Below are 26141 nucleotides of genomic sequence, written 5' to 3' on the forward strand. Positions count from 1 at the left end.
TCCAGTTAGAGGGTCCATGGGACTTGAGCGTACACACCCACATACATACACACTTAAAAATGAAACTTGAAAGTTCATAATGTTTATAGAACATAAAATGAGCTGATGATACTGGGTGACTTGGATAGGGAGAAAAGAGAGCACGCCCTCAGCCATGCATAGGAGCTGCTGCCTAGCACTGGCTCCGATCACGTCCACCAAAAGCTTTCACTGCTGTGGCCTTAGATTATATGAAGCTCTCTACTTAGCCCTCTCATGATGAAAGGAACACACATGAGACCCTCTGGCAGAACTTCAGGAGACACTGGGGAGATACTGATGAGCTGTGAAGGGCACAAACCTACTGAGAAGTAGCCCCACTAATGATTCACTAAGTTGGGTCTTACTTGGGAGTAGGGGAAGAACGTTTTTTGTTTGTGCACATATTCATGTATATGTACACACATGTGGAGGCCAAGGAATAACTCTGGGTGTCATGCCTCCTCAGAGCCATCCACCATTTTTTTATTTTTTTTATTTTTTTTGAGACAAAGTCTAGGCTAGGCTGGTGGGACAGCGAGCCCAGGGGTCTGTTTGTCTGTCTGTCTCCCCAGCACTGGGTTAAAAGCATGTCACCATGCCTGGTTAGGCTCTGTTGCTGTTTCTGTGTACTGGGGTTTTCCTGTTTGTATGGCAAGCATTTTATTCATTGAACTATGCCCTCTGTCCAGGGAAAGAAGTCTGGGAAAGCCATTGTAAGTGATTTTACAACACACCACACTTTATTTTTAATGTGATCTTGAGGTATGGTGTGAGAGGGAGGCTGAGAGGGCTTATGTGGCAGTTGGGCCTCCACCCTGTACTCTCCTCCCTAGAAGGAACCCAGCATGGGTCCAGCTCTGGAGCACACCACACTCTGGGCGTCCCACAGTCTTGCTCACCAGTGAACATTTTGGTGACAGCTCTGCTCTGTTTCCGGGCAGAGCAGAGAAGCAGTAGCCATGGAGGAAAGAACTCGTGGTGGCCAGCTAAGAGCTCTGCCACAGTCCCGGAGAGGCTGGGCGATGTCTGCTCCCCTTCCATCACATTGCAGCCTTCGTCCACGGAGTCAACCAGCAGGTAGAGGCTCTGTGAGGGCGGCTTCATCCCTAGGAGTGGGAGCAGCACACACCTGCAAGACAGCCACAGAACAGGTCATGGACAGGGCACTGAAATTCATAGTTCAAATGTTGGCATTATTAGCTATAATGTTATAAAAAAATAGAGATTTCAGATAAAAATGCATCTTCTAAGTAGTTCCTTTCCCAATAGCATCAACTTCCAAACTACAGTGTGTATTGTGCACTTGCCTGTGTACTGTGACTCTGTAATTAAGGGTGGTAGAAACTAGACAAAGCTGGATTTCAGTACCCTTCCTGGTGGTCTGAGTCAGGAATAAAATGCTTAGATTGTTCCTGTGCTGAAAACAGACAAACTCTGAGGATACCATAGGAGGAAGAAACCTATTGTCCTGGTCTGGTTTTTAGTCAACTTGACACAAGCTAGGGTCATCTGGAAAGCAGGAGCCCCAGCTGAGAAAATGACTCCATTATACTGGTCTGTGGGCAAGTCTGTCTGGCATTTTCTTGATAATCACTGATGTGGGAGGACCCAGCCCACTGTAGATGGGCAGATGGTCCTGGGAAGTCCAAGAAAGTAGGCTGAGCAAGCCACGATGAGCAAGCCAATAAGCAGCACTCCTCCACAGTCTGAATCAGTTCCTGCTTCCAGGTTCCTGTCTGGAGTTCCAGTCCTCCCTTCCAGCAGTGATGTTACTTGGAAGTCGAAAGTGAAACAAAGCAAACCGTTTGCTCCTCAAGTTGCTTTCGGGCGTGGTCTTTGTCACAAAGTGACACAGACCTAACTAGGCCAGAAAATAGTACTAAGAGTGGGGTACTGAAGTGTTAGACTTGACCATGTTGTTTGGGGAGGACTATAGAAGTGTTTGGAACTATGGGCTGGAAAGGCCAGAGTCGAGGGCTTAGTGAAGTGTTGTGGGAAACCGGAAGACAATGCTGACAGCAGTGCAGATAACGGAGGCCTGCCCTGTGAAGCTTCAGAGGCAAGCAAAGACTCTACTGGAACAGCTGATGTGAGGCTTTGTAGTCAAAATCTGTGGTGGTCCGTCAGCTGGAGCCAAGTAATCAGCCATTGTTAACAAGAGACCAGAACTACTAAAGTGAAAGCTTCGCTTTGCTGGGATAATCAACACTGGCCAGCTGAGGCTGAAGAATCAGCTGTGATAAAGAGAGACCAGCATCACTGAGGTGAAATCTTCTGGAGATTTCCTCAGGGTCAGCACAGAGAAGCTGTGGTCCAGAGATGGCCAAGTCCGTGCTTTGTGCTGACAGCTGAACTTGGTAAGGGGTAAGAGTTTCCCAAGTGGTACTGTTTTTGAAGGCATGAACTTGGTAAGGGTAAGAGTTTCCCAAGTGGTACTGTTTTTGAGGGCATGAAGGCATGTCATGGAAAACAGATGAAACTTGGCCCTGTGAGAGGCCAAGAGAGGCCACTGGCGAAGGTACAGCCTCAGCTGCACCAGGCTTAAAGGGGTCACGTAGAGATGAGGCTGGCACAATGTGGCAGGTGAGAGTCCCTGAAAAGAGCTCAGGAGAGGCTGCTGGTAAAGGAATAGTCCAATTGCAATGAAGACCTCAGCATTTTTGAGATGCCAGTACCATGAGATGACCACTAAGGACAGCAGCAGCTGTGGGGGTTTGTGAGCCTAGGAGACAAGCCGGGTGTACTGTGGATGACAAAGCTGAAGAAGTGGAGCTGCCTGGACTCTTGGGAGCCTAGAAAACTGCAATTCCCAGATGCCCTTTAAACCAGCTACACAGATGGAGTTTGGTTCTGTTCTGAACAGACTGTGATTGTACCCTAATTCTTCCCTTTTGGAGTCAGAAAGCATCTAATTTATTTTGATTTACAGGTAACCACAGTTAAGAGACTGTCTTAGTTAGGGGTTACTATTGCTATGATGTAGCACCATGACCAAAAACAATTTGGGGAGAAAGGAGTTTATTTCATTCATAGTTCCATATAATATAATTCATCATCAAAAGCAGTGAGGGCAGGAACTCAAGCAGGGCATGACCCTGGGGGCAGGAACTGATGCAGAGGCCATAGAGGGGTACTGCTTACTGGCTTGATTTCCTAGGCTTGCTCAGCCTGCTTTATTATAGAACCCAGGACCACCAGCCCAGGTATGGCACCACCCATGATGGGCTGGCCCTATCACATCAATTACTAATTAAGAAAACACTAATTAAGAAAAGCCTATAGGCTTGCCTACAGCCCAGTAAGATGGAGGCTCATTCTCAATTAAGGCTCCCCCCTTCTCTGATAACTTCAACTTGTGTTAAGTTGATACAACACTAGCCAGCACAGAGACTGGGTTTTTAAGCAGATTTGGATATGGATTTTAAAGAGACTGAATGTGCTAGCTAGTTTTATGTTAACTTGACACAAGCTAGAGTCATCTCATTTTCTTAATTGAGAAAATGCTTCCATAAGGTCCAGCGGTAGGGCATTTTCATCATTAGTGATTGATGAGGGAGGTCCCAGCCCATTGTGGACAGGGACATCCCTAGGCTGGTGGTACTAGCAAGGTATGATGAACAAGCCAGTAAGCAACACGCCTCTGCATCAGTTTCTGCCTCCAAGTTTCTGAGCTGTTTGAGTTCCTGTCCTGACTTCCTTGATGATGAGCAGTGATGTGGAAGTGTAAGCCTTTAACCCTTTCCCTCCCAGGTTGCTTTGCTCATGGTGTTTTGTCACAGCCACAGAAACCCTAAGACATGGAATGTTTAAAAGTGTTAGACTTTTTTTTAAAGACTGTAGAATTTTTAAAGTTATATTGTTTCGTATTGCAATATTAATAGTGACATGACATTATGGGGACAAAGAAACGGAAAGGTAATGGTCTAATAGTTATATGTTTGTGTGTCAAGTTGACAAGGGCTAATTGTCTTAGTTTCTTATCAACTTAACATAAACTAGTCATTCCAGGAGGACTCCAACTGAAAAAGTGCCTCCGTCAGACTGTAGGCAAGTCTCTGGGGCATTTCCTTGGTTTGTGATTGATGTGAAAGAGCCTGGACCTCGGTGAGAGATGTCACCCCTGGGCCTATAGTCCATGAAGAAAGCAAACGGAGCAAGCCAAGGTAACAAGCCAGCAAGCAGCACCACTGCTTCTGTTCCTATTCTGATTCCCTTTAAGGTGGACTACACCGTAAGCTGAAATAACCCCTTTCCTACTCAGTTGCCTTTGGTTAGGGTTTTAGCACAGCAACAGAAAAGCAGCTAATAGAATTTAGAAGTGTTACATGAACAGTTCTCACAGGAGACCTGCACATGGAGAAGGTCTTAACCCATACTCAATTTAAGGGACCGTGAAGTAGTAATTTCACCACTTTTCACTGCAGAGCACACACCACAATGAAGCCATCTGTTTCCCATCTACACTGTATTTATTTAGATCTGCTGAGATCATCTGCTAGGCTTTGTGGGGATGTTAAGGAAAGAAGCCCCTATTCTCTTGATGCTTACAGTCCAAAAAGAAATGACATTCAACAAGCCTACTGTACACCCATTACTGCACCTTAACCCTACATAGTATTTCGTCTGCTATGAACATAAAGGTTGATTCAAACAAACCAGTAGCACAGGTTAGTCCAGCAGTTCCCCAAACACATGACCCAAAGATCCCTGTACGGACCACTCACAGCCACAGAGTTTAAGTGAACTTCAATGTTTCTACAATTTCCCCTATAACCCGTCCCACACTAGAAACACTCAGGTGCATGCAACCTGGGAAAAAACAAACAAACAAACAAACAAACTGCATACATCACACAAGAGGCTGCCACTGCAACAGAAAAGGAAACAGAAAACAACAGGCTAAAGGATTCATACAGCCTCCCTTCCAAGACAATGGACCAAGATGCAAAAAACTTTGTGTCTGAGTATATCAAAATGACTTTCCAAGAAAGCAAGAGTACAGGGACGTGATCTAAAACCTGGCTGTGGGAAACTGTACCCAAGAAGGAGTACAGAGGGGATTCTGGGAGTGACAGAATTCTCTGTACCACTGTTGTAGAGTATTTGAGCAAACTGTAAAGATGTATTGCCGTTTTACTTTGCCTACCTAAAGCACCTGATTGGTTTAATAAAGAGCTGAATGTCCAACAGCTAGGCAGGACAGAATAGGAGGGACTTCCAGGAAGAGAAAGGAACTCGGGGAACAAGAGAGACGAGAGAAGCCAGTGAGACATGGAGGGAGGCAGACATACATTATGGAGAAAAGATAAAGAGTCACATGGCGCCAGGCAGTGGTAGTGCACGCCTTTAATCCTAGCACTCGGGAGGCAGAGCCAGGCGGATCTTTGTGAGTTTGAGGCCAGCCTGGTCTACAGCATGAGATCTAGGAAAGGCCCAAAGCTACACAGAGAAACCCTGTCTCGAAAAACCAAAAAAAAAAAAAAAAAAAGCAGTTAATTAAGTTACAAGAGCTAGTTGGGAACAAGCCTAAGCTAAAGGTCAAGCTTTCATAATTAAAGTCTCCATGTCATTATTTGGGAGCTGGCAGTCCCCAAGTAAAAGTCCAACACAATAAAGTCCTACTACATACCATCACTGACTCTACGTTTGTCAAAATCATAGAACTGTACAAGAGTCACTATTACTGAATAAAAACTAAAACATTAACATGATATATAATAAAATATGCAAGAAAAATATAATAAATCCTTCCTGGTAACATGTCCCTTAGTGTGGGCATCTGAATTCTCAGTAGTCAGCTGACTCTGCTCTTCACATACTAATGCTGAGCAAGTCATTAAACAGAAAGCCTTTGTTCATGGGCTAGCCTAGCCAGGGCCTTCAATCCCATCATTACTCCTCAAGCTACCAAAGTCCACCCTGCCCTGGCAGCATGCTGAGTCCAACTACAGGTTTCTGTTTCCAGGCTCTGACCAATAATTGCTACTTATCCATTCCCTGTAACTCTGCAGGCCTGCCTGTGGGCCTTTGAACAGAACCTCTCTCATGCCAGAACCCTGCCTATATGCCTGCTACCATGCTCACTCTCCTCTCCACCCCCAGAGCTCAGCTCAAACACACTCACAGAAGGCTTGGGATTGCACTGCTCACTCTGCAACCTGACACAGGAAGGGTGCTGCAAACACACTGCTCAAAAGCCCTCGACAACTGGGACTAATCAGGTCACCAAGGAACTACCTTCCTTGATCTCTAGGGAAGAGAGGGGATGGCCAGGGGAATTCACCTTTTCCCTACCAGGAGCTTACCCAGGATCCTGTGAAGAGTTACTTATGTTTGCTGGATGGATGGAGTGATCTGATATGTTTATAAATCATTTATTTATAAAGATTTTTATCCCAAATACATAAAAAATTTACAACACTCAAGAGTAAGATGCCTATAACTCCAGTACTGACAGAACAGTGTTCTTCATTCCCAAATGTGAACACAAATGACTTACTGCTGGCTTCTACTCAGCTTCTGTGGGCTTGTGTTCTCCTGGATGTTTCTAAGGTTTGAAATAGTGGCTCTCACCCAATCAGACAAAAGCTAACTGCATGACTGTGTAAATTGGACATCAGTTTATTCTTTCTTCAGGTTCAAAAAATCAGCTGTTAGGTCAGCTTTCCTAGGTCTCCAACATGCTAGCTTCCCACCTTGTAGTTCTCAGCATACATCACCATGGAGGCAAATTCCTTATAATTAGTCCATTTATTACAACTTCTATGGAGCATTCTGAGGGCCTACTCTAAAGCCACTTTACATGTTCCTTTCTATGTACTCTAAGGATTCCTATGTGGATTCCTTAACTTGGACCCACACAACGTGTTTCTACCACCTGCCCCTTTCTACAGGGTGCTGTGAGATCACTTCACTTTGTCTACAGTTCTGGAGAAAGGCTCATTTTGAGCTTTTAGGTTTAGGTTCAGGTTCTTGAAATAAACGAATGAAACTGTTTCCAGAGAACACACTGGCCCTACAAAGATAAGCAGTGTCATATATTGTAAGAAGGGAACTCAGCTGCAGGGCATTGGTGATCCATAAATTCAACAGAGCTGTTCCAATCCATGTAACAGTGGGGAACTTGACCTTCTCAGACATGAGAAATGTCCTAATACCTGATGCCAACTCAGGGAGTCCAGTCTCAATAAAGCAGAAGCAGAGTGACCTGATTCCTCCATTTCTGACAAATCAACACTTACTGTCATTGTTAGGACACAGTGGCTGCTGCAAACCTCAGCAGGCAGGATCTTGAATGGTCCTGCTGCCCCAATGGAGGGAAATGCAAATTCTGGAAAAGAGTGTGTGCATACATGCATGCATGGGTGTGTGCGAGTTTAAACATGTAGTTTAAAGGACATTTACAAAAACCACACACTCAGAACTAGTAAGTGAAAAAACAAAACCCGTAGCTAAAAATGGGACGAGGCAAAGAGCAAACAAAAACCAAATCAAATGATACAATTATTTCAAGTAGGTTCCATTAACTTTGTAAACACATTAAAAAAGATCAGGTCCTACAATGACCTACCACAGGCTCCCTGTGCTGGACAGTTTATGTCAATGTGACAAGCTAATGTCATCTGAAAGGAAGGACCCTCAATTAAGAAAAATGTCTCCGGACCACTGCCAGCAGACCAAGGTGAGGTCAACCTTGTGGATTCCTGAGAGCCTCCCCAGCACCCTGCCTCTTCCTAGTCCCATGATGTCCTCATCTATCATGGTATCTTCCTCCCTGCCCTCCCACGCTGTCTCTGTTCCAGCTTGACCCTTCCATTTTCCTATGTTCTCATCCTCCACTCCTTGCCCTCTGCCACCCACCCCCAGTCCACTCATGTAGATCTCATCCACTTCTCCTTCACAGGGTCATCCATGTGTCCCTCCTAGGGTCTTTCCCTGTTAACTAGCCTCTCTGGAGTTGTGGGTTGCAGTCTGGCCATCCCTTCCCTCACATTTAGTATCCACTTATGAGTGAGTACATACTATGTTTGTCCTTCTGAGTCTGGGTTACCTCGCTTAAGATATTTTCTAGTCCTATCCATTTGCCTGCAAATTTCATGATAAGTTTTTTACTGCTGAGTAGTACTCCATTGTGTATATGTGCCATATTTTCTTTATCCATTCTTCAGTTGAGGGGCATCTAGGTTGTTTCCAGGTTCTTGCTATTATGCTGATATGAACATAGTTGAGCATGTGTCCTTGTGGTAAGATTGAGCATTCCTTGGGTATATGCTCAAGAGTGGTATAAACTGGGTCTTGAGGAAGACTTATTCCCAATTTTTTGAGAAACTGCCATACTGATTTCCAGAGTGGCTGTACAAGTTTGCATTCCCACCAACAGTGGAGGAGTGTTCCCCTTGTTCCACATCCTCTCCAACATAATATGTCTTCAGTGTTTTTGATTTTAGCCATTCTGACAGGTGTAAGATGGTATCTCAAAGTTGTTTTGATTTGCATTTCCCTGATGACTAAGGATGTTGGGGGTGGGAGGAGGGAGGAGGGGGGGGATCTGTGGATAGTATGTGGAGTGAGGAGAAAATTTCTTAATAAAGAAAAAAGAAATAAAGAAAAATGCCTCCATAAGATGGGCTGTAGGCAAACGCAGGGCATTTTCTTAATTATTAATTGATGGGGTAGGGCTCAGCCCATTGTGGATAGTGCCATCCCTGGGCTGGTGGTTCTGAGTTCTATAAGAAAGCAGGCTGAGCAAGCCAGGATGAACAAGCCAGTGAGCAGCACTCCTCCACAGCCTGTGCATTAGCTCCTACCTCCAGGTTCCTGCCCTGACTTTGCTCAGTGATGGTCTGTTACTTGGAAGTGTAAACTGAAATAAATCCTTTCCTCCCCAAGGGGCTTTGGCCAAGGTATTATATCTCAGCAATAGTAGCCCTAACTTGGGGACTCCCCATCCCCACCGCCCTGGTGCTGTTAAACAATTTATGGTATTTTTGTTTACAACAGAATACCAGATTCCTCTATTAAACTGGAGTGGCCAGATATTATGGCCATTGATCTGTCTACAAAAGAGAGTGGAAAGTGGGGCAGCACAAAACTTTGGAGCACAGGCACCAAAAAGCAAACTGTGTCTCAGTATTAAACTCTGCTTCCTATGTAATGTATTGCTGGATTCTACATGTAAACACGCACTTCTGTTGCAGGCTCAGGCCTGTGGAGGGACCATGAGAAGGAAAAGGGATGAGGATGGGAAGAGCCAGTGAGGTCCTGAGGTTCTGCACCTACTTTGTTGTTACCTGCTGGTCTTTGCAGTGAGAATATGCACATCTCTGTGTGTCTAGCATAGTCCTCCTTCAGTGATGAGTGCACTTCTGTTTTAAATGGTACAATCATAAATTCTGACTAATAGGGCTGAGAGGATGGCTCATGAGGACCACAGTTAGAAACCCCAGAAACCAGGTAAAGTATGCATCTCGAAACCCCAAACTCCTAAAGAAAAAAGGGACATGAAGATAGATGTTTTCCCGTTCACTCCCAGCACTCGGGAGGCATAGCCAGATGTATCTCTGTGAGTTCAAGGCCAGCCTGGTCTACCAAGTAAGTTCCAGGAAAGGCTCAAAGCTACACAGAGAAACCCTGTCTTGAAAAAAACCAAAAGAAAAAAGAAAAGAAAAGTAAACACTAAGTTTGTTGTTGCAAGAGAAGAAAAGATAAAAAATTATTAGTATTTTTAACCTTCTATAAAAGGCAAATAACCCCCCTCCAGAAAAAAAAAAAAATTGTATTGAAGCCTGGGGTTTTTGTTTTGTCGTTTTTATTTTGTTTTGTTCTAAAAATTGAATATTAATATAATGACTGCCAGATATGTCAGTATGTACTCTAAGACAATTTAGAACATGCTAGATTTAGCATTAACCTGCTAGGTAAATGACGCTCACACATGTTACATGGGTCCAGGTCCTTAGCTCTTACATGGATAATACTCGGATACCAAATTTTACAGGGACTCTAGGATCCAAAGGGGGTCATCTAGTAATATCATACTCTGACATCTCTGTGGGAAAAACAGTTCAAAGACACAGCTTTTCAAAGTTCTGATCTCTAAACCAGTGAGGCCATAATCCTTAGGCCTCTTTTAGGGGTGCTAGCAAGCAGTGGGGGACATGTTCAAAGCACAAGTGCTGCCCTTATTGCTGGGTATTTAAAGAGAAAAAGAGGCCAGAGTCCCAGTGACCACTTTAAGGGCATGCCCTGGTGACCTGAAGACCTATCAGTCCTGAGTTCAGTGTCTTGTGTGGGATTTTGATGTTAAATATTTGAGGATCTTGGTTCTTCACACTCCCCTGGAATCAGAGCAGCTTAGTGTAGTGCTGGGATTAAAGGCGTGTGCCACCACCGCCCTGCTGTGTTTACTTTTCTTGAGAAAATCATCAATAAATTAAAGCATTCGTAAGAGGGGGGAAAAGATGATGATGGTAGCTGGTATTTCCAATCAGTCAGGGATAAAATTCTATCTATTCACTCACCTACTTAACAGTAACAACAGCCAGCTGGTAATTAAAACGACGTCCACATGGAGCCAACCCACAGGAGGAAACCTGTTTCTGAAATCTTGACTGAAGCAAACATGGAATATGATAGCATAAAGAAAAACATACAGAAGGCAAATGACCTGTGGAGAGCACACACACACAAGTCTCAGGAAGGCTAGAAGTGAACGGGAAAACATCTATGTCAATGCTGAAATCAACGCAGGGTAGTGACTTTAAGTTTCAGATTGCTACCCTCGCTAGGCGGTGGTGGCACACACCTTTAATCCCAGCACTCGGGAGGCAGAGGCAGGAGGATTTCTGTGAGTTTGAGGCCAGCCTGGGCTACAGGGTGAGTTCCAGGAAAGGCGCAAAGTTACACAGAGAAAAGCTACACAGAGAAACCCTGTTTCAAAAAACCAAAAAAAAAAAAAAAAAGATCAAATTGCTACCCTCATTCAAAGGTAACCCTAATGGCGACACATGGGGGGTGAGCGGACAGCAAACAGAATGGAGTCTGGGGAGACAGACAGAAAAGGGGCATAAAAGGCAGGATGGCTAGAGTGGCCACTCCAGACCAGACCTAGTACTGATGTCCAAAGAGAAGTAATTTACAACACAGCCCAAGGACTTAGAACAGTCACATTAATATTCATAGGAACAAAAGCAGGGATGGATTTATATTTAAACAAACAGCACAAGGCACAAATCCACAAAATGGGAAAGTTGCAGGGCATTCCATCCATGGTGACTCTGCAGGGTGAACCTGGTGGGTGGCAGTAGCACAGGGCTGCCTGGGCCACCAGATCATGACACCTGCATCTAAAGACAGGAAGCCTAGATGAACCACAGCTATAGGGAACAAGGGCATTTTCAAAGGGACTGGCCTGTTTCAGGATCAGTTGATGATTGGGAGGCATGAGTGGTCGGTCACAGGTGCAGAACAGGAAGCAGCTGGGCCCACCAAGCGACTCAGCCAGGAACCAAGCCCACGGGGCTGGTAGAGGTCAGTCAGGTCCACTTTACAGAGTAGCAAGTCTGAAGTGTCCACACACAGATTGGTTTTCCCCAAGGTGTGTTTGCAAAGTCCTGGTTGCTGTTTACAAGGCTGAGGAAAGTAGGCCAAGTGTGTCTGCAGGCCAGCAGGCCAGCTCTCAGCCTGCATGCTGGAAAGAGAACTCTGTTCACTTCAAACACAAACAAAACCCTAGAGAACTGGAGGAATGTGAGGCTGGAAAGGGCAGGATGCTACAGAGAGAACCAAGCATCATGGAGGAAGACCTGAACCTCTGAGCCCCAAGGAACTGAGGAGCCTCCAGGACCTGATCAAAAGTGCGGCAAACTACACCAATGAAGACAAGTGGATCAGGGGTTTGGCAAAGACCACAAAGAAGTTCCAGAGCAGCAAAGAAGTCCCAGAGCAGCCAAGTCCTGACGCTAGCCTTCCATTGGAATTGCTGGCCCGAGGAAGGAAAGGTCCTCACTGAGGAGAGATACCATCCAAGACACTGCTATCACCCAATACACTGACACACACTTCAGTTTTTAATTATGGGTGGGGGAAGGGCTCAGTGGTTAAGAGTGCTTGCTGCTCTTGCAGAGGACCTGAGTGTAGGCCCAGCACCCAGGTTGGGTGGCTCCTAACTACCTGTAACTCCAGCTCCAGGGGATCCACCACCATCTTCTGTAGGCAGTGCACTCACGTGCACAAATCCACTTCAGGCACACACACAAACACACAAAGAATAATAACAAACCTCTTTTTCCCATTTTATTTTATGTATATGTGTGTTTTGCCTGCATGTACATGTATGTACCATGTGTCTTCTGAAAAGCCACAGCCCACAGCTTCTCCAGCTTCTCCTAGATGTCACTCAAGCATCATAGTAAAAGCTTCAGAGTCCCAAGTCCTTAGCCCTAGTGGTCATCCACGACGCCGGTGGTTTCAGCTTTCTCATGCTGTGGCTATTCTCAAGACTTGCCTGTCACCCACTGTCATGCACGGTCCTCAACGCGCAGGAATGCTTTATGACTGGCACCTTTGTGCATGGTCCTACCCTCTTACTGCAGTGATACCTTCTTCACGCCTTAACAACCCTGTAGTCAGAAAACTCACCAGGTTCTGAGCCTCACGCTCCTACACTGCTGCCTGCTCATTTGTGGCCTTAAAAGCCAGCAACATCCCTCACAAGCCTCGGCTGGATCTGAAATGCTAGCTCACCTTCTGTGCTTAGATGTTGGAGTTCAGCTTTTCAGAACACACCCTCCAGGGTCCAGCCCTCGCTGGGTCCCTCCCTTCAGCTTCTATTTTGCAGTAACTCAAAATTCCAGCCTTCCAGTTTCCCAGCCAAGATCTCAAGAATCAGCTCTTGCTTTATTTCTGACCTAACTCACATGCAGCAAGCTCTCAGGTCAGTGTGAACAAACTCAAACTACACTTCTCCTGGGTCCTTCACTTCTCCCAAGCGCAAGCACCTGCACATGGATCACAGCACTGGCCATTTACTGCTTTCCTTGTGCTAGCCCATCTACCTTACATCAGTCACTGTGACCTTATGAAACCAACAGTCAGATTATTTGTGTCTAAAGAGCTTCAAGGGCTTCCAATCTCCTCAAGGAAACACAAATGTCCTGACAACCATCTGAGGCTCTTTCTGCCTCCCACTGTGAGAGCTCTCCCAGCCACACAAGCACACCTCTGTTCCTAGACATTAAGCCAACTCCTACCCAGGCCACAACCTTGTACTTGGGATCTCCTTGGTCTGAAGGGCTCTTGTCAAACTTCCTTCTAAACATCCTAAGTAGCCCTATGTGAAAGAGCAACCTTCTCTCTACTTTCCCAGCCCTCGCTCCTGCCCTGCTTTGGTTTTCTATAAAACACTGTTACCTGGCATCTTAACTTCTGTGCCAACCACCTCCTTTAGCTATAAAACAAAACAAAACAAACAAACAAACAAAAACAAACACACAGGATATTTGCCACATCTGCTTACTGCATATCCTAGAGCAAGACCTGGTGCATTCCTCACCCCCAATATGCATTAAAACAAATGAATGAATCAAAGTTCAACAGCAGCCTCAGCTACACTGCACACCTAAGGCTACTCTCGGGAGGACCCGAGTTTAGTTCTCAGCACCCACGTCAACTGGCTCACCACTGTAATTCCAGCTCCAAGAGATCTGACTCGCTCTTCTGGTCTCATAGAACATCTACATTCATGTGGCACATACACACACAGACACAAACACATATGCATAAAAATAAAGTCAAGTCACACAGGAAAATGCTGCCTAATGATACTGGCTATATCACACATCTGCACAGTGCCTCTCTGGGACACTAGGTATCCCAGGCCTCAGACCTCTGAGAGAGACACAGTGAGGTTTTGAAGAAGGACCTCCTTAGCTGTTCTCACTTTCATTCCCTCTGAAAATGGGAGTATGTGGCTACAGCAGGGAGATGATGTAAAAGAGATGTGTTCTACATCTACAACTGTGTAATACATATAACTATATGCATAAACTGTTTCACATAAGAAAATGGAGTATTTTAGAATCAAATGTGGTTACACAATAAAATTTATATTGATGTGGCCCAAATTAGACAGTTTTATATTAAAAAAAGTAGTTGGCTATTAGTTTAATAGTGTCTAACAACCACATACTCTCCTTGCTCAAAATGGTAGGCAAAGAGTCAGTTAAACATACACAGAAATACCCCCAGATTGTGATCATTAAGAAACAGAGAGAAGAGTGGGATGGTAGCTGTACAGGGCAACTGAGGGCAGGAGCGTAGCTCAGAAGGCATACTAACTTGTGTGTGCCCTAAGAGTGAGCCCCAGTACCACTGAAAACAGGACCAGGGCTGAAGGAAGGCTTCTGAAGGCTCTGAGAAGGCAAAGTGACAGACACACAAGTAGGTCCAGAAGGAACAGCCATACAAAAAAATGTGTTGGCTGTAGCATAACCTATCTCAAGGATGGGATAAAAACAGTGTGACTCCAAAGCAAGGAAGAGGGTCAAGGCACTGAAGAGCAAGGTCAAAGGCCAAGGCCAGCAGGAGACCATGGAGAGCTCAGGTTTTCCTCTCAAGATGGAGGAGGTGCTGTCAGATGTAAGGGGGAGAGGTAACATGACCTGACATTTTCTCTGATGGTCCATGGAAGGCTGCTATAGTTCTGGTAACATAGAGGGATTTAGCCATGGTGGGAAGTGGAAACAGGAGGTGTTGGCTTCATCATGGAGGTAAAACAAGTTGCTGACAGATTGAGTATATGGATGAGTGAAACTGATTAACCCATGACTGCCATATTTCTAATGAAAATAATGACCTCCCATTTGAAATATTCCTTTCTCCTTAGTTTTGCAGTTATGTTCATAATCGTGGTCTGTATCACACACCCCACCCCCAAGAACAATTATATATTTTCTCCTTTGTGTCTATGTGGGTGTTTTATCTACTCCAGGCTTGGGGTCAGGTTGCAGCTGGCCTGTCTCCGTAACTGTCATCATCCCTGGACCAGCAGGTCAACTAGAGCACATTCTCATCACAGTTCTGTTACCATGGTGATGGCAAGAAGTACTTGAGGAAAAGCTGCACTGAAGCCTCTGTTAAAGCCACATCTACCACCATGGCACAGACCTCAATCCCAAGAAAATCAGTGACAGGTATGGCTCTAGAACTCAGCTGCTTCAACTGTGGAGTGCAACTAAATATGGGGTCCCATAACTTTCAAAAAATAACTTCATAATGGGATAGATTTCCAAACACCATGACCCAAAATTAGCTGAACATAAAATGCAGAATAAATCCAGGTGTGTCTGGCAGCTCGACTATGCTGTGTCTCAGGACTTTACTGCAGCTTTGGCTCTGAACATGGGACATAGAAACTCCATACTACAACACTGTTAGACTCAAATGTGGAGGCCCAAAGTGGCTATCTAGTGAGACCTTACCAGGGTCAGAGAATCTGAGCTTGCTTTACGCAGCAGGGCTGCATAATGGACTAACTTGACCTCAGGTGTGTTTACCAGGTGTTTGGAAGGGTCTATACTTGGCTATACGGTGTGCTTGCCATGTGGAGGTCTTTTGCCTTGCCCCTTGGCATATTATAAAAAGCCCTTTTGAATAAATGTCTGGGCTGTTGGGTATTGACCCAGGCCCTCCTTTTTAGAGTAGATTACTGAATCTACTCTAAAAAGAAAAGGGGGAAGATATAAAAATGACAAAAGGTAGATTATTGAATCTATTATGAAAAGAAAAAGATAGAATATGGATATGATACGATAAAAAGGTCAATTACTGAATCTACTTTTAAAAAGGAACTACTTGTTTTGAACAGATTAAGTAATGAGGTTTTTTGTCTGAATTTATCAAATGTTACTGGACTGGACATTGTTATATATTCATGGAGTTTTTCCATCTGAATCTGTCAAATGTTAATGGACTAGACATAATTAATGTAATTCTTGACTATATATATTATATATATTTATTGGATATGGTTTTTCTTATATTAGTTATAAGCTTTTTAAAATTTTAGACAAAAAAAGGGAAATGCGATGATATTGTGTTCCCCAATAAACTTATCTGGGGTCAAAGAACAGAACAGCTACTAGCTATAGAGGCCAGAAAATGGTGGCACACATGCCTTTAATCCTATCACTTGGGAGGCAGAGAGCCATCCGGATCTCTGTGAGTTTAAAGCCAGGCATGGTGACTCACACATTTAATCCCAGGAAGTGATCCTTTAATCCCAGGAAGTGATTGCAGGAAGCAGAAAGGTATATAAGGCATGAGGACCAGGAACTAGAGCTGGTTAAGCTTTTACGCTTTTGAGCAGCAGTTCAGCTGAGATCCATTTGGATAAGGACTCAGAGGCTTCCAGTCTGAGGAAGCAGGATCAGCTGAGGAACTGGCAAGGTGAGGTGGCTGTGGCTTGTTCTGCTTCTCTGATCTTCGAGCATTCACCCCAATACCCAGCTCCAAGTTTGTTTTTATTGATAAGATTTTTAAGATTCATGCTACACATATCATCAAAAATGCTTTTAAAAATAAATAAATATTTTAAATGGTAGAACAAAGGTTGAAAATGGTCTTGACCTGAAAGACACCTGCAAAGTTTGAAAATATAGTTTTTGCTGTGTTTAAACATTTTTATAGGGATCTTCAATTTAGAAATACTTAAGACTGAAAAATGAAGAGGGTGGAGAGATGGCACAGTAGTTAAGGAAACTACAGTTTTTGCAGAGAGCCTGAGTTTGAATCTCAGCACCCACATCTAGTGTTTCATAACCACCTATTACTCTAGCTCCTGGAAACACGACAACTTATTCTGATGTACATATACACACACGTTTTTAATTTTCAAAGATACTTTTAAAAAAGAATGGAAAATGGTAGTTATCCTATGTAGTATTAGTTATAAAAAAAAAAACAAGTGATAGAAACAGAATATTTTGCCATGAGCAAACACAAGGGAAGAGGAAAGCCGGCCTTCAGCCTTGAGTCCTCTGTTGAAGAGGTGAGATGAGATATGGGGATATGGCCACTAAATTACCTGATGCCAATTCACACAGAGGTTACTAAATTAAAAATCACTACATTAGTCTGTTCTGCATTTAAAACTAGCCTTAACAATACACACTCTCTCTCTCTCTCTCTCTCTCTCTATATATATATATATATATATATATATATATATATATATATATATATATATTTTTTTTTTTTTTTTTTTTAAACTCATTCAAAGGCTTCAGCCTTTCAGTTATGTTAGGGAATAATTTAAATAAGCAAGCAGCATTATGCATTCATTAAATGATAATTACTTAGCAGCTGCTGACATCAGGCAAAATGCTAACTAAGCACTACAGTAGACAGGAAAAGTTCCTCAGGCACAAATGACATCATGAAGATGGTGAAGAGAGGTAGGAACAAAGGATGCCCGTGTGAGTAAGAGACCCCAGGTAAGAACATGGGGATGGCAGGTGAAGTCACCTAATAGATTCAGACCTTCCAGGATTCCTGTTCTGTTGGGTGGGGATGGGGATTGATCTCTCAACTGGAGACCTTCTTTTGTGAGTCCACTGCCCTTGACCACTAACACACTGAACTGCTAAACTCTCAGTACCTAGAGCCATTCACCCATCTTTAATACTTCCTCACAATTCTATTCCACCTACACTTAATACCAGAGGGAAAGGGAAACCTGCGAGTGTCATCCAGAAATAAAGGCAGAGATAGAGATGAAGGCTTCTGGGTACCGTGTCCACCTAAATCTAAAGGACCTGGAAGGTCCAGCTGGGAGTTTGTGGCCCAGTGAAATGACATCTTCTGTCCTGCTTCTAAAGCACACAGGAGCTACTGCCCGCAACACCTCACTGCAGAGATAGTTACATCTGCTCACAAATAACTGGGATTTACTAATGGTTACAGGCCTGATGGGAAGCTCTGCATCACTTGTTCTAACACTAAAGAATCCATATTGAAGGCAAAACACACAGCTTTGTAATGAAAACCTGAGGGGCCAGGAGGGGCAGAAAGAAAGCAACCAGCCATCAGTTCTCAGCACAAATAAAACTGAAAGCATTATAAACTTAGTTCCTTTGACTAATAGAAATGAATTTTAAAAAACCCCTGTAAAAATATACAGTTGATAACTAAATGAAAATGAAAAGAAACAAACAATAGTGTGTTTTTACATCTCTTCATTAAATGAAATAATGCTGTGTGTGGCAGTGTTCATGTGCCACAGAGACACTGTAATGGGTTTTCAACCTTAACCTCTCTTCATAGAAGCGGGATGGGCACTACTCAGAATTTAGACTCTCTGATGGCACACACTGCTTTATCCCCAGTACAACTCGACTCAAAACTTGGCATGACTCTCACTGTGTGCTCATGAATGAATGGATGGGTGAATGGGTGAATGAAGAGAGGGGAACCTTGGACAACTGTATCTGAGAGGCAGCAGGCCATGACTGAGGAGAAAGCAGCTGCATCTGTCACCAGATTAAAGTCACTGCAATAAATCCAGCCATACATCACATCATTAAGAACGTACCTAGTGGTACCACACAGTCTCCCACGGACTAAGTAAAACACAGGGAAAAGGTAAACTGTGAAATCGGGCAGGGGGAAGGGGGGGGGAGGAGACACGGGACGGGGACAGTTAGGTGGATGAAGAAGACCTGACTGACTCTCCCCTCAGCCAGTTCCCAGTTTTTTCCTGTTCAACTATAGACTGCTGTCCTGATGTTTCCTGTGTATTCACAAGGCCACTGATGTTATCAAGATTTATATGTTAAGAAAGTGATGCTACAAAAGCAGGCTTTGAAATTTTTACTGACAGGAGAAAGGATGATTCTATTTTTCTAGGCTTACATTTATATTTTATTTATTCCTGCATCTATTATCTAATTTCACACCATGCTGGCTAGTTTTGTGCCAATGTGACATAAGCTACAGTCATCTGAGAGGAAGGAACTTCAATTGAGAAAATGTCTCCAGACGACTAGGCTATATGCAAGCCTGTGGCACATTCTCATTACTGATGATTGATGGGGCAGGGCCCCGCCCATTATGGATGGTTCCATCTCTGGGCTGGCGGTCCTGGGTTCTATAAAAACCCAGGCTAAGTCATGATAAACAAGCCATTAAGCAGCATCCCTCCATGGCCTCTGCATCAGCTCCTGCCTCCAGGTTCCTGCTGCGTTTGAGTTCCTGTCCTGGCTTCTGTTGATGATGAACACTGATGTGGAAGCATAAGCCAAATAAACCCTTTCCTCTCCCAGTTGGTCATAGCGTTTTATCACAGAAACCCTAACTAGTAACCCTAACTAGTACACACCCCCTTAACTGTTTACTACTATTTATCCCCAAATAAAGTAGCTCCTTGGAAACAATAGCCCTCTCCTGGGTGACCTATTGAATGTGTCTATTCAGGTCCAAATCAAACATGTTCCTAATAAATTTTTTTGAAGAGCTCAAAGTGAGTTGGCTGGGTCCACTCTGTATTGCTGTAACAAAACACTAGAGTGGAAAGGGTATAAATAATGGGCTTACTGGACTTCCTACAGTTCTAAAGGGTGGGGAAACCCACGATGAAGAGCCTCAGCTCATGAGGGACTTCTTGCTAAATGACAGAAAGGAAAGTCAAGCAAGCAGACACACAGGAAGTATAGGTAAGACCCTCAAGAGGCGGCACTTTTGTCAATCAGAAGGGCAGTGTGGGTGTGGTTTTCACCCACAGCCCTAGCTTGGCTTCCTTCCCTTCAATTAGCTAGTAACTTCAAATCAGGCAGAAAAATAAATACAGACTAAAGTTTGAGTATGAGAAAATTTCCTGAATGTTTTTTTGAAAATCAATGATACTATGAAGAATGAGATGCTTGGGTTGAGAATACATTTTAAAAAGGGGAGAGGGGAGGCACAAAGTTAACACACGAGTTTGAACTCTTAGGTATCAGATGACACACTCTAGAAGTAATTAAGATGTCACCCAGATAGCTTATGGAATTATTTAAAACCCAGCTCCTTAATTATTAAGTTACCTTCAGAAAAGGCAGTAAGGGGGAAGAGGGGTGCTTATGCACCATCTGAAAGGCGTGCAAGCCTTCCACACAGGGTGCCTTCCACCAAACCTACCACCTGCCTGAGTCTGAGCCACAGGCTTGCACTGACTTCCTCACCAGCTTACAGGCAGTAGCCCTGAATGTGATGGCGAGCAACATGGAAGATTTGCCCAGGGTTTTACTGGACTGTATTTACACATTAACAAGTCTAGAAGAATGCCACACCTCTCAAATCCTAGCCCAAGCTGACTTCCATATTTAAACTATTCACCTTCACTCCTCACAGTGACTCGACCTATATGACTACTTTGCATTACTGTGATTAAATGCCTAACAAGCAGCAACTTAAGAGGAGAGTGCTTTGGGTACACAGTTGGGGGGCACACGGTCCACTGAAATGGGAAAGGCATGGTGGCACACGGTGGGAAAGCTTGGGGCAGATGGTCACATTACCTCCACGGTCAGGAAGCAGAGAGCAGAGAGGAAATGCGGTGGGGCTACAAACTTCAAGGTCTATCCCTAGGGACCCACTTCCTTAAGTTGGGCCCCACCTCTAGGACTACACCTAACTGGCTCAAGCTTTGAAACACCAAGAGTCTATGGGAACATCTCCTATTCAAACCCCACTGTGTCACTCTATGAGCCATATGAACATGGTACTAAATACACGCCAACACCTCCCAGCTCTACCACCTACAACTTCTATTACTCAGAAGTTCATCAAGCAACTCTTCTAGTTACAATTATATACAGATATATTTCAAATGTCAGGTTATGCTGTTGTGTGAGATTTTGATTGTGTTCTGACCAATAAAGCTTGCTTGGAGTCAGAGGGCAGAGCTAGCCACTAGCTGACCAAATTTAACCACAGAGATTTTGGAGGACTGAGGACAGATAGGACAGGAAGTAGTAAGGTGGAGCAGAGAGGGATCTTGGCCCTTTTGGAGGAAGGAACGGAGCTGGTAGGAGAGGACTGGTGGCTTCTCTGCTTCTCTGGTCCGTTAGGTTCTTACCCCGATATCTGACTCCAGAATTATTATTGATAAAGAATATGTAGGTTAATGCTTCTGTATGCAGCTTAACCTGTTCAACCTTAGGTAATTTCCTTCTGCTTTCTCCCCCTCAGCTTCCTCATCAGGAAAATGGACTAAAGGTTCCCACATCACACAATTCCTAAGAAAATGACATGCCTAGCAGTTCCCACAGTGTTGGCTATCATTAAATACTTTCAATATCACCTGCAAAAGTTGTAGATTTCAGGACATAAAACCAACACTGCTTTTGTCATCCCTTGCAAATCCCTCCTCCAGACACACAAACCTCTCAGTCATGAGAGTGCAGAGCACTTTGCACAGACTTGGCCCTGGAGGAAGTAGGCAGTGTTGAGGAGAAACAGGTACACTACAGCAAAAGTGAGGCAGAGGCCACCAGGACTGCTTCGACATGAGAGAGTGACTAGCCTGACTATCTCCAAGGAATGGCATTTCCGGGATGCAGTTATGCATCTGAAATCCTTTTCAAAAGCAACATGTTCTATCAGAGATTCTTACATGAGTAAAACAATGCTGTCTTCAACACTTAAAGCGTAAAGATGCTTCAAATGTTCACTATTTTATAAATATCGCCACAGATCACTCAACTTGTCCTTTAGTAAATAGAATAAACTCCACCACATAAACACATTTCCTGAGGACTTTGTTTTAGAGAAAGTACCTTTAGTAGTCAAACAAACTATAAATACTACTATGAACAAAAGCTGGCCTCAGTGAACTCGCACCCCAGTGTCCCAGCACCAAATAGTTGTGTCTTAGGACAAATTTCCCTCCCCATCTATAGGCACTGTTTAAGAAAGGAGCATTCTGTTATTAAATGAGCAAAATTAAGCTTCACTTTTAAGCCACACACTATGCAATACAAAGCTTAAGTTTGGTTCTCTTTTCTACTAAAACTAAGGAGGTGTAGTAACAGTGATTTACGAACAACTGAGCGGCATCTCAGACTTGGATGCATAGACATGCAAGCACAGCTACCTTCTTCTCATGGTTACCTTTTAAATGCTTCCGCTGGGTTTCTCTCACACTCTCCAGGCTCCAGGAGACTTTGGACGGCTGGATCTCTTAGCTTGTCCTCATAACCTTGGAGAAGTCCACTTTGGCAGATCTGGGCTACCAGACCTCTGATAAACCCTCCAACACACAAAGTGTCTGAGTCCTGGGCTTTGCAGAAGTGGAAAGCCAGAGCCTGGCGGTGCAGACCTCTCTGTAGGCTGGCTGGTGAGCTTGGCCACAAGAGCTCAGTACACAGGGCTGTTTTCCCACTGCCGGGCCCTCCCACCAGCAGCACACCCCAGGAGGCCCCCTTCCCAGAGATGGCACCAGCATTATTCCCAGCATTCCCGATGAGGGACTGCGCGTTGGCTGCACTGGAGCAGCAGCTAGACTTCTCCTGGAGGCAGTGCTGAAGTTTGTGGAAAACCCATTCCCGACAGTAAAACTGCTTCCCTTGCAGGAGACTCGTTTGGGCCATTTTGCAGACTTTCTCTTCCCAAGGATTAGTCATAATAGGTTTTGTTTTGTTCTTAAATCTTCAGTGTGGGCTAGAATCTGGATACATTGCCACAGGCTTCACGTCCATTTGTGCATAACTTATATGTTAGTTAACTGGGAATGGCCAGTTACAGTGAAATTCAACAGCCCCAGAGCTCATTTGGCAAAGGAATGTGCATGTCTTTATTTGGTTCCATAGCCTTAATTAGCAAAGGAGATATTTATTTAATCATCAAGCAGATGTGAAACTGGCTTGTCCCGAAGCTGGGCAACAACATTCCTGGATCTCTCGGGGTCACAGAACTCTGTGGCTCAATCTGGAGTTCATGTGATGGTAGATGTTTCAAGTACACAAATGAGAAAACACATCTGGAAACAGAAGCCAACGGCCAGTGCTTGGATCTGTAGAAAAACGCCCTCACAGCACTGCAAACCTCAGTGCTCTATCTGAAATCGAGATACAGAAAAGCCATCCATTATGTTAAGTGGCACCAGAGAGATTGCATTTAGACAGAATGTAGGTAGCGCTGTGTCTCTCTCGCTGAAGGATGAGCATTCCGAGCCTAGAGCCTAGATCTTGCCCGTTTCAGACATCTGACCACTGCCAGGGAACTGTTTCAAATTAGAGTCTCTTATGTGGCAAAAATCACAAACCTCTGTTGACACCTTCTTAATGGAAAACAGTCATAAAACAAATTTTTTGAGATGACAGATTCTTAATAGACCTGTTTGTAGGTTCCTCGGTGTTCCCATGTCCAGGTAGCCAACAATTTCCAAAACTAAAATGAAGCAAACAACAATATCTTTAGTGCCAAACACCGCGTTAAAACGTATTTGTTACAACTCACCCCATAAGGCACTTTCAAAAAGTTACATGATTACCCCTTAAATAAACCCATATTCCTTTTTATACTTTTTTCTTCTCCTATGGGTATGCTTCTGAGACAGACTTTAACAGAATTAACCCAGATTTTGAAAGCCTCACTGTCGAAACGGAAACAAAATGGTACTTTATGCCACCTACAACAACACCCTGGATTTCAGTCCAAAAGCCCTCGCAGTGTAGCTGTGCAAGAGCGCCACTGAGGCAGCTCGGGCTTGCCCCGTCCGGCGGGGCTTCTTTGTTGATAGTTTGCAGACCCTAGGGGAAGCACCGGGCTGCGGCTGCACCGGACCTGCTCCCGCAGAAGGCCGGCTGAGCCCGGGCAGCCAGTCTCCACTCGGGCCCAGGAGGTCGCCTGCTTCCCTTCGTGCTCGCGGCCGTAGCTCCGGCCCCGGCTCCGCTGACAGACAAAGGCTCGGAACGAGGTGCAGCCCGGTGCGGCGCGGGCAGGGCGCGGCCCAGGTCCCGCCGCGGGCGCCGCCTCCAGCCCCGGGAATCCAGAGAGGGTCTGACCCGCTCGGCCCGAGCTCCGCTGACAGAGGCCGCTCCACCCGGCCCGCGGTTACCTCAGTCCTTTCAGCTCCACGCTCCCGGGTTCCCCGCCGCCGTTCCGCCGCCACAGCCCCCGGTGCGCTCCGCCTCGCTCCCGCCTGCGGCTCCCGGCCGCCGCCAGCCCGGCCGCCCCGCACCGCGGCGCTCCGCCCAGCCCCCAACAGCCGCCACCGCCGCCGGCGCAAAGACTGTCTCCGCCAGCGCCAGCGCCCCGCCCGCCGCGCAGGCCCCGCCCCACACAGGGCCCGCCCCGCAAGGCACCGCCCAACCCCGCCCCCGCTGCACGCAGACCACGCCCTTCGCGGACCACGCCCCTCCTGATAGGTCACGTCCCACATAGACCCCGCCTTCCCACTCAAGCCCCACTCCATTGGCCCGTCTCTCGCAGGCCCTGCCCAACTTTTCTTTCCCCCACAGGCCCCGCCCAGCTCCTAGCCCCGCCTCATCTGCCCAGCCATTCCCTTCAGGCCCCACGGGCCACGCCCCGCCCCACCCCGCCCACCGTTCTCTGCACCCACACCGAGCTAGAGCCGGCGTTGTTGAGACCCGTGACTCGGGTTAAGGCGGCGTCCTAGTCCCCAAGCTCGGCTCCGTGGCTGCCTTTGTGTGGTGGGTCCCAGAGTTATCCCGTGGAAAGCCGGCCTGTCGCTGGCCCCCTGTGCCTTGCTAAGAAGGAGACTCAGGCCCGCCCAGGCTGAGGGGCGGGGCTTCTCGCGTAGGCTTAACTCCTGCACCTGTAGTGCCGCGCACCTTGTCCTGGTCGCAGGGAACCTGCAAGAAATGGGTACATTCTCCAGAGCTGCCGGAAAGCAGATTTTTACAAAGCTACAATTTGGGTAAACAGCTTTAGTCATTACTTAGCCTGTGTCTCCTACAGCATAGGGCAAGATGGTAAGTGGAGAGATTTTAATGTATCTGTAGACTAGTTTGTTTTAATTTACCCTGTATATAATTTCCAGTAAACTACTCGCTAAGTTAATTAAAGGAATAGTTTAGGCCTGGACCAGAAGCTGGAGAAACCTGGTTTAGTCGGCCATCCCCATTGACATGGAATACTGTTTTTGAAAGGCAATCTTCCTAGGTAGCATAGGCTGGCCTTGCGCGAAGCGATCCTGCCTCTGCCTCACTGGTGCTAAGATTACAGGCATGGATCATGTCTGCTGAAAGACTGTTATCAGCTATAACAGTCATAGGCCCTTTGGATTTTAATTTTTCACTTTATGTATCTGACAATTCACTTTTATAATTTTGTTTCTCCTAATAGAAAAACTAACAATAGCTTACATATAATTTTATCAAATTAATTTTTTTTTATCAATTACCTAAATACTAGAAATAACATTAGCAGATATTTGCTCTTAGTATATACATTAGTTGGGCTTTGTTTGAGACAAGGTCTCACTGTGCAGCCCTGAAGGGCCTGTAACTCTCTGTGTAGACAAAGGTGGCCTCACACTCAGAGATCTGCTCTTCTACATCTACTGAGTGCTGAGATCAAATGTGTGTGCCACCAAGCCTGCTGGCTCACATATATTGTTTAATTTCTTAGCCATATTTTCTCTAACAGAAGTTATTTCTGAGAAAAGAAATTTAAAAAATAGTTTCCTTATTATTTTTTAAATTCTCTTAAATCTTCACAGTTGCATAAATTTGAAATTATTAATACTTTCAAATATATTTCCCTGTAGACCAATTTTTCTTTTATCTTTTATTGGTTGTTTTTCCCCCATTAGAGATAAGTTACTTATTAAGCTCAAAGCAAACTGGCTGAATAAAGTGTAGTCTCCGTTTCTAATTTATTTGAAAACTACAGTTTTTCATTCCAAATCTTTTCTTACATTGATTTTGATCAATAGTCAGGGTTATATCCTTCAACAAATATGGTTGAAACACAAACTCATCACACTTTTAAAATTTATGTTTATATTAATGTTTTAAGATTTATACACTGCAAAGTTACATTTCTTTTTATTTTGACCATTTATGTATAAAGTAAGATTTCATTCAGTTAGGAACAGCACCTCCAACCAAAAGATTCAC

At 44.8% G+C, this 26141-nt stretch overlaps 1 protein-coding gene across 1 annotated transcript in view; it reads right to left on the minus strand.

The window, feature by feature from the left end:
* Ankrd50 (ankyrin repeat domain 50) overlaps window positions 1–24224 on the minus strand; it is a 34613-nt gene extending 10389 nt beyond the window's left edge. Inside the window, exons 1-3 of the mRNA XM_036190249.1 lie at window positions 24116–24224; window positions 22168–23445; window positions 921–1150 (exon numbers count right to left, since the gene is read on the minus strand). Coding sequence (XP_036046142.1) covers window positions 921–1150; window positions 22168–22679 — 742 coding nt within the window. The 5' untranslated portion in view covers window positions 22680–23445; window positions 24116–24224. The remainder of the gene's footprint in view (window positions 1–920; window positions 1151–22167; window positions 23446–24115) is intronic.
* Between the last annotated feature and the right edge of the window lie 1917 nt (window positions 24225–26141).

Source organism: Onychomys torridus, chromosome 6 (genome assembly GCF_903995425.1).
Source record: "Onychomys torridus chromosome 6, mOncTor1.1, whole genome shotgun sequence".
Classification (NCBI taxonomy): Eukaryota; Metazoa; Chordata; class Mammalia; order Rodentia; family Cricetidae; genus Onychomys; species Onychomys torridus.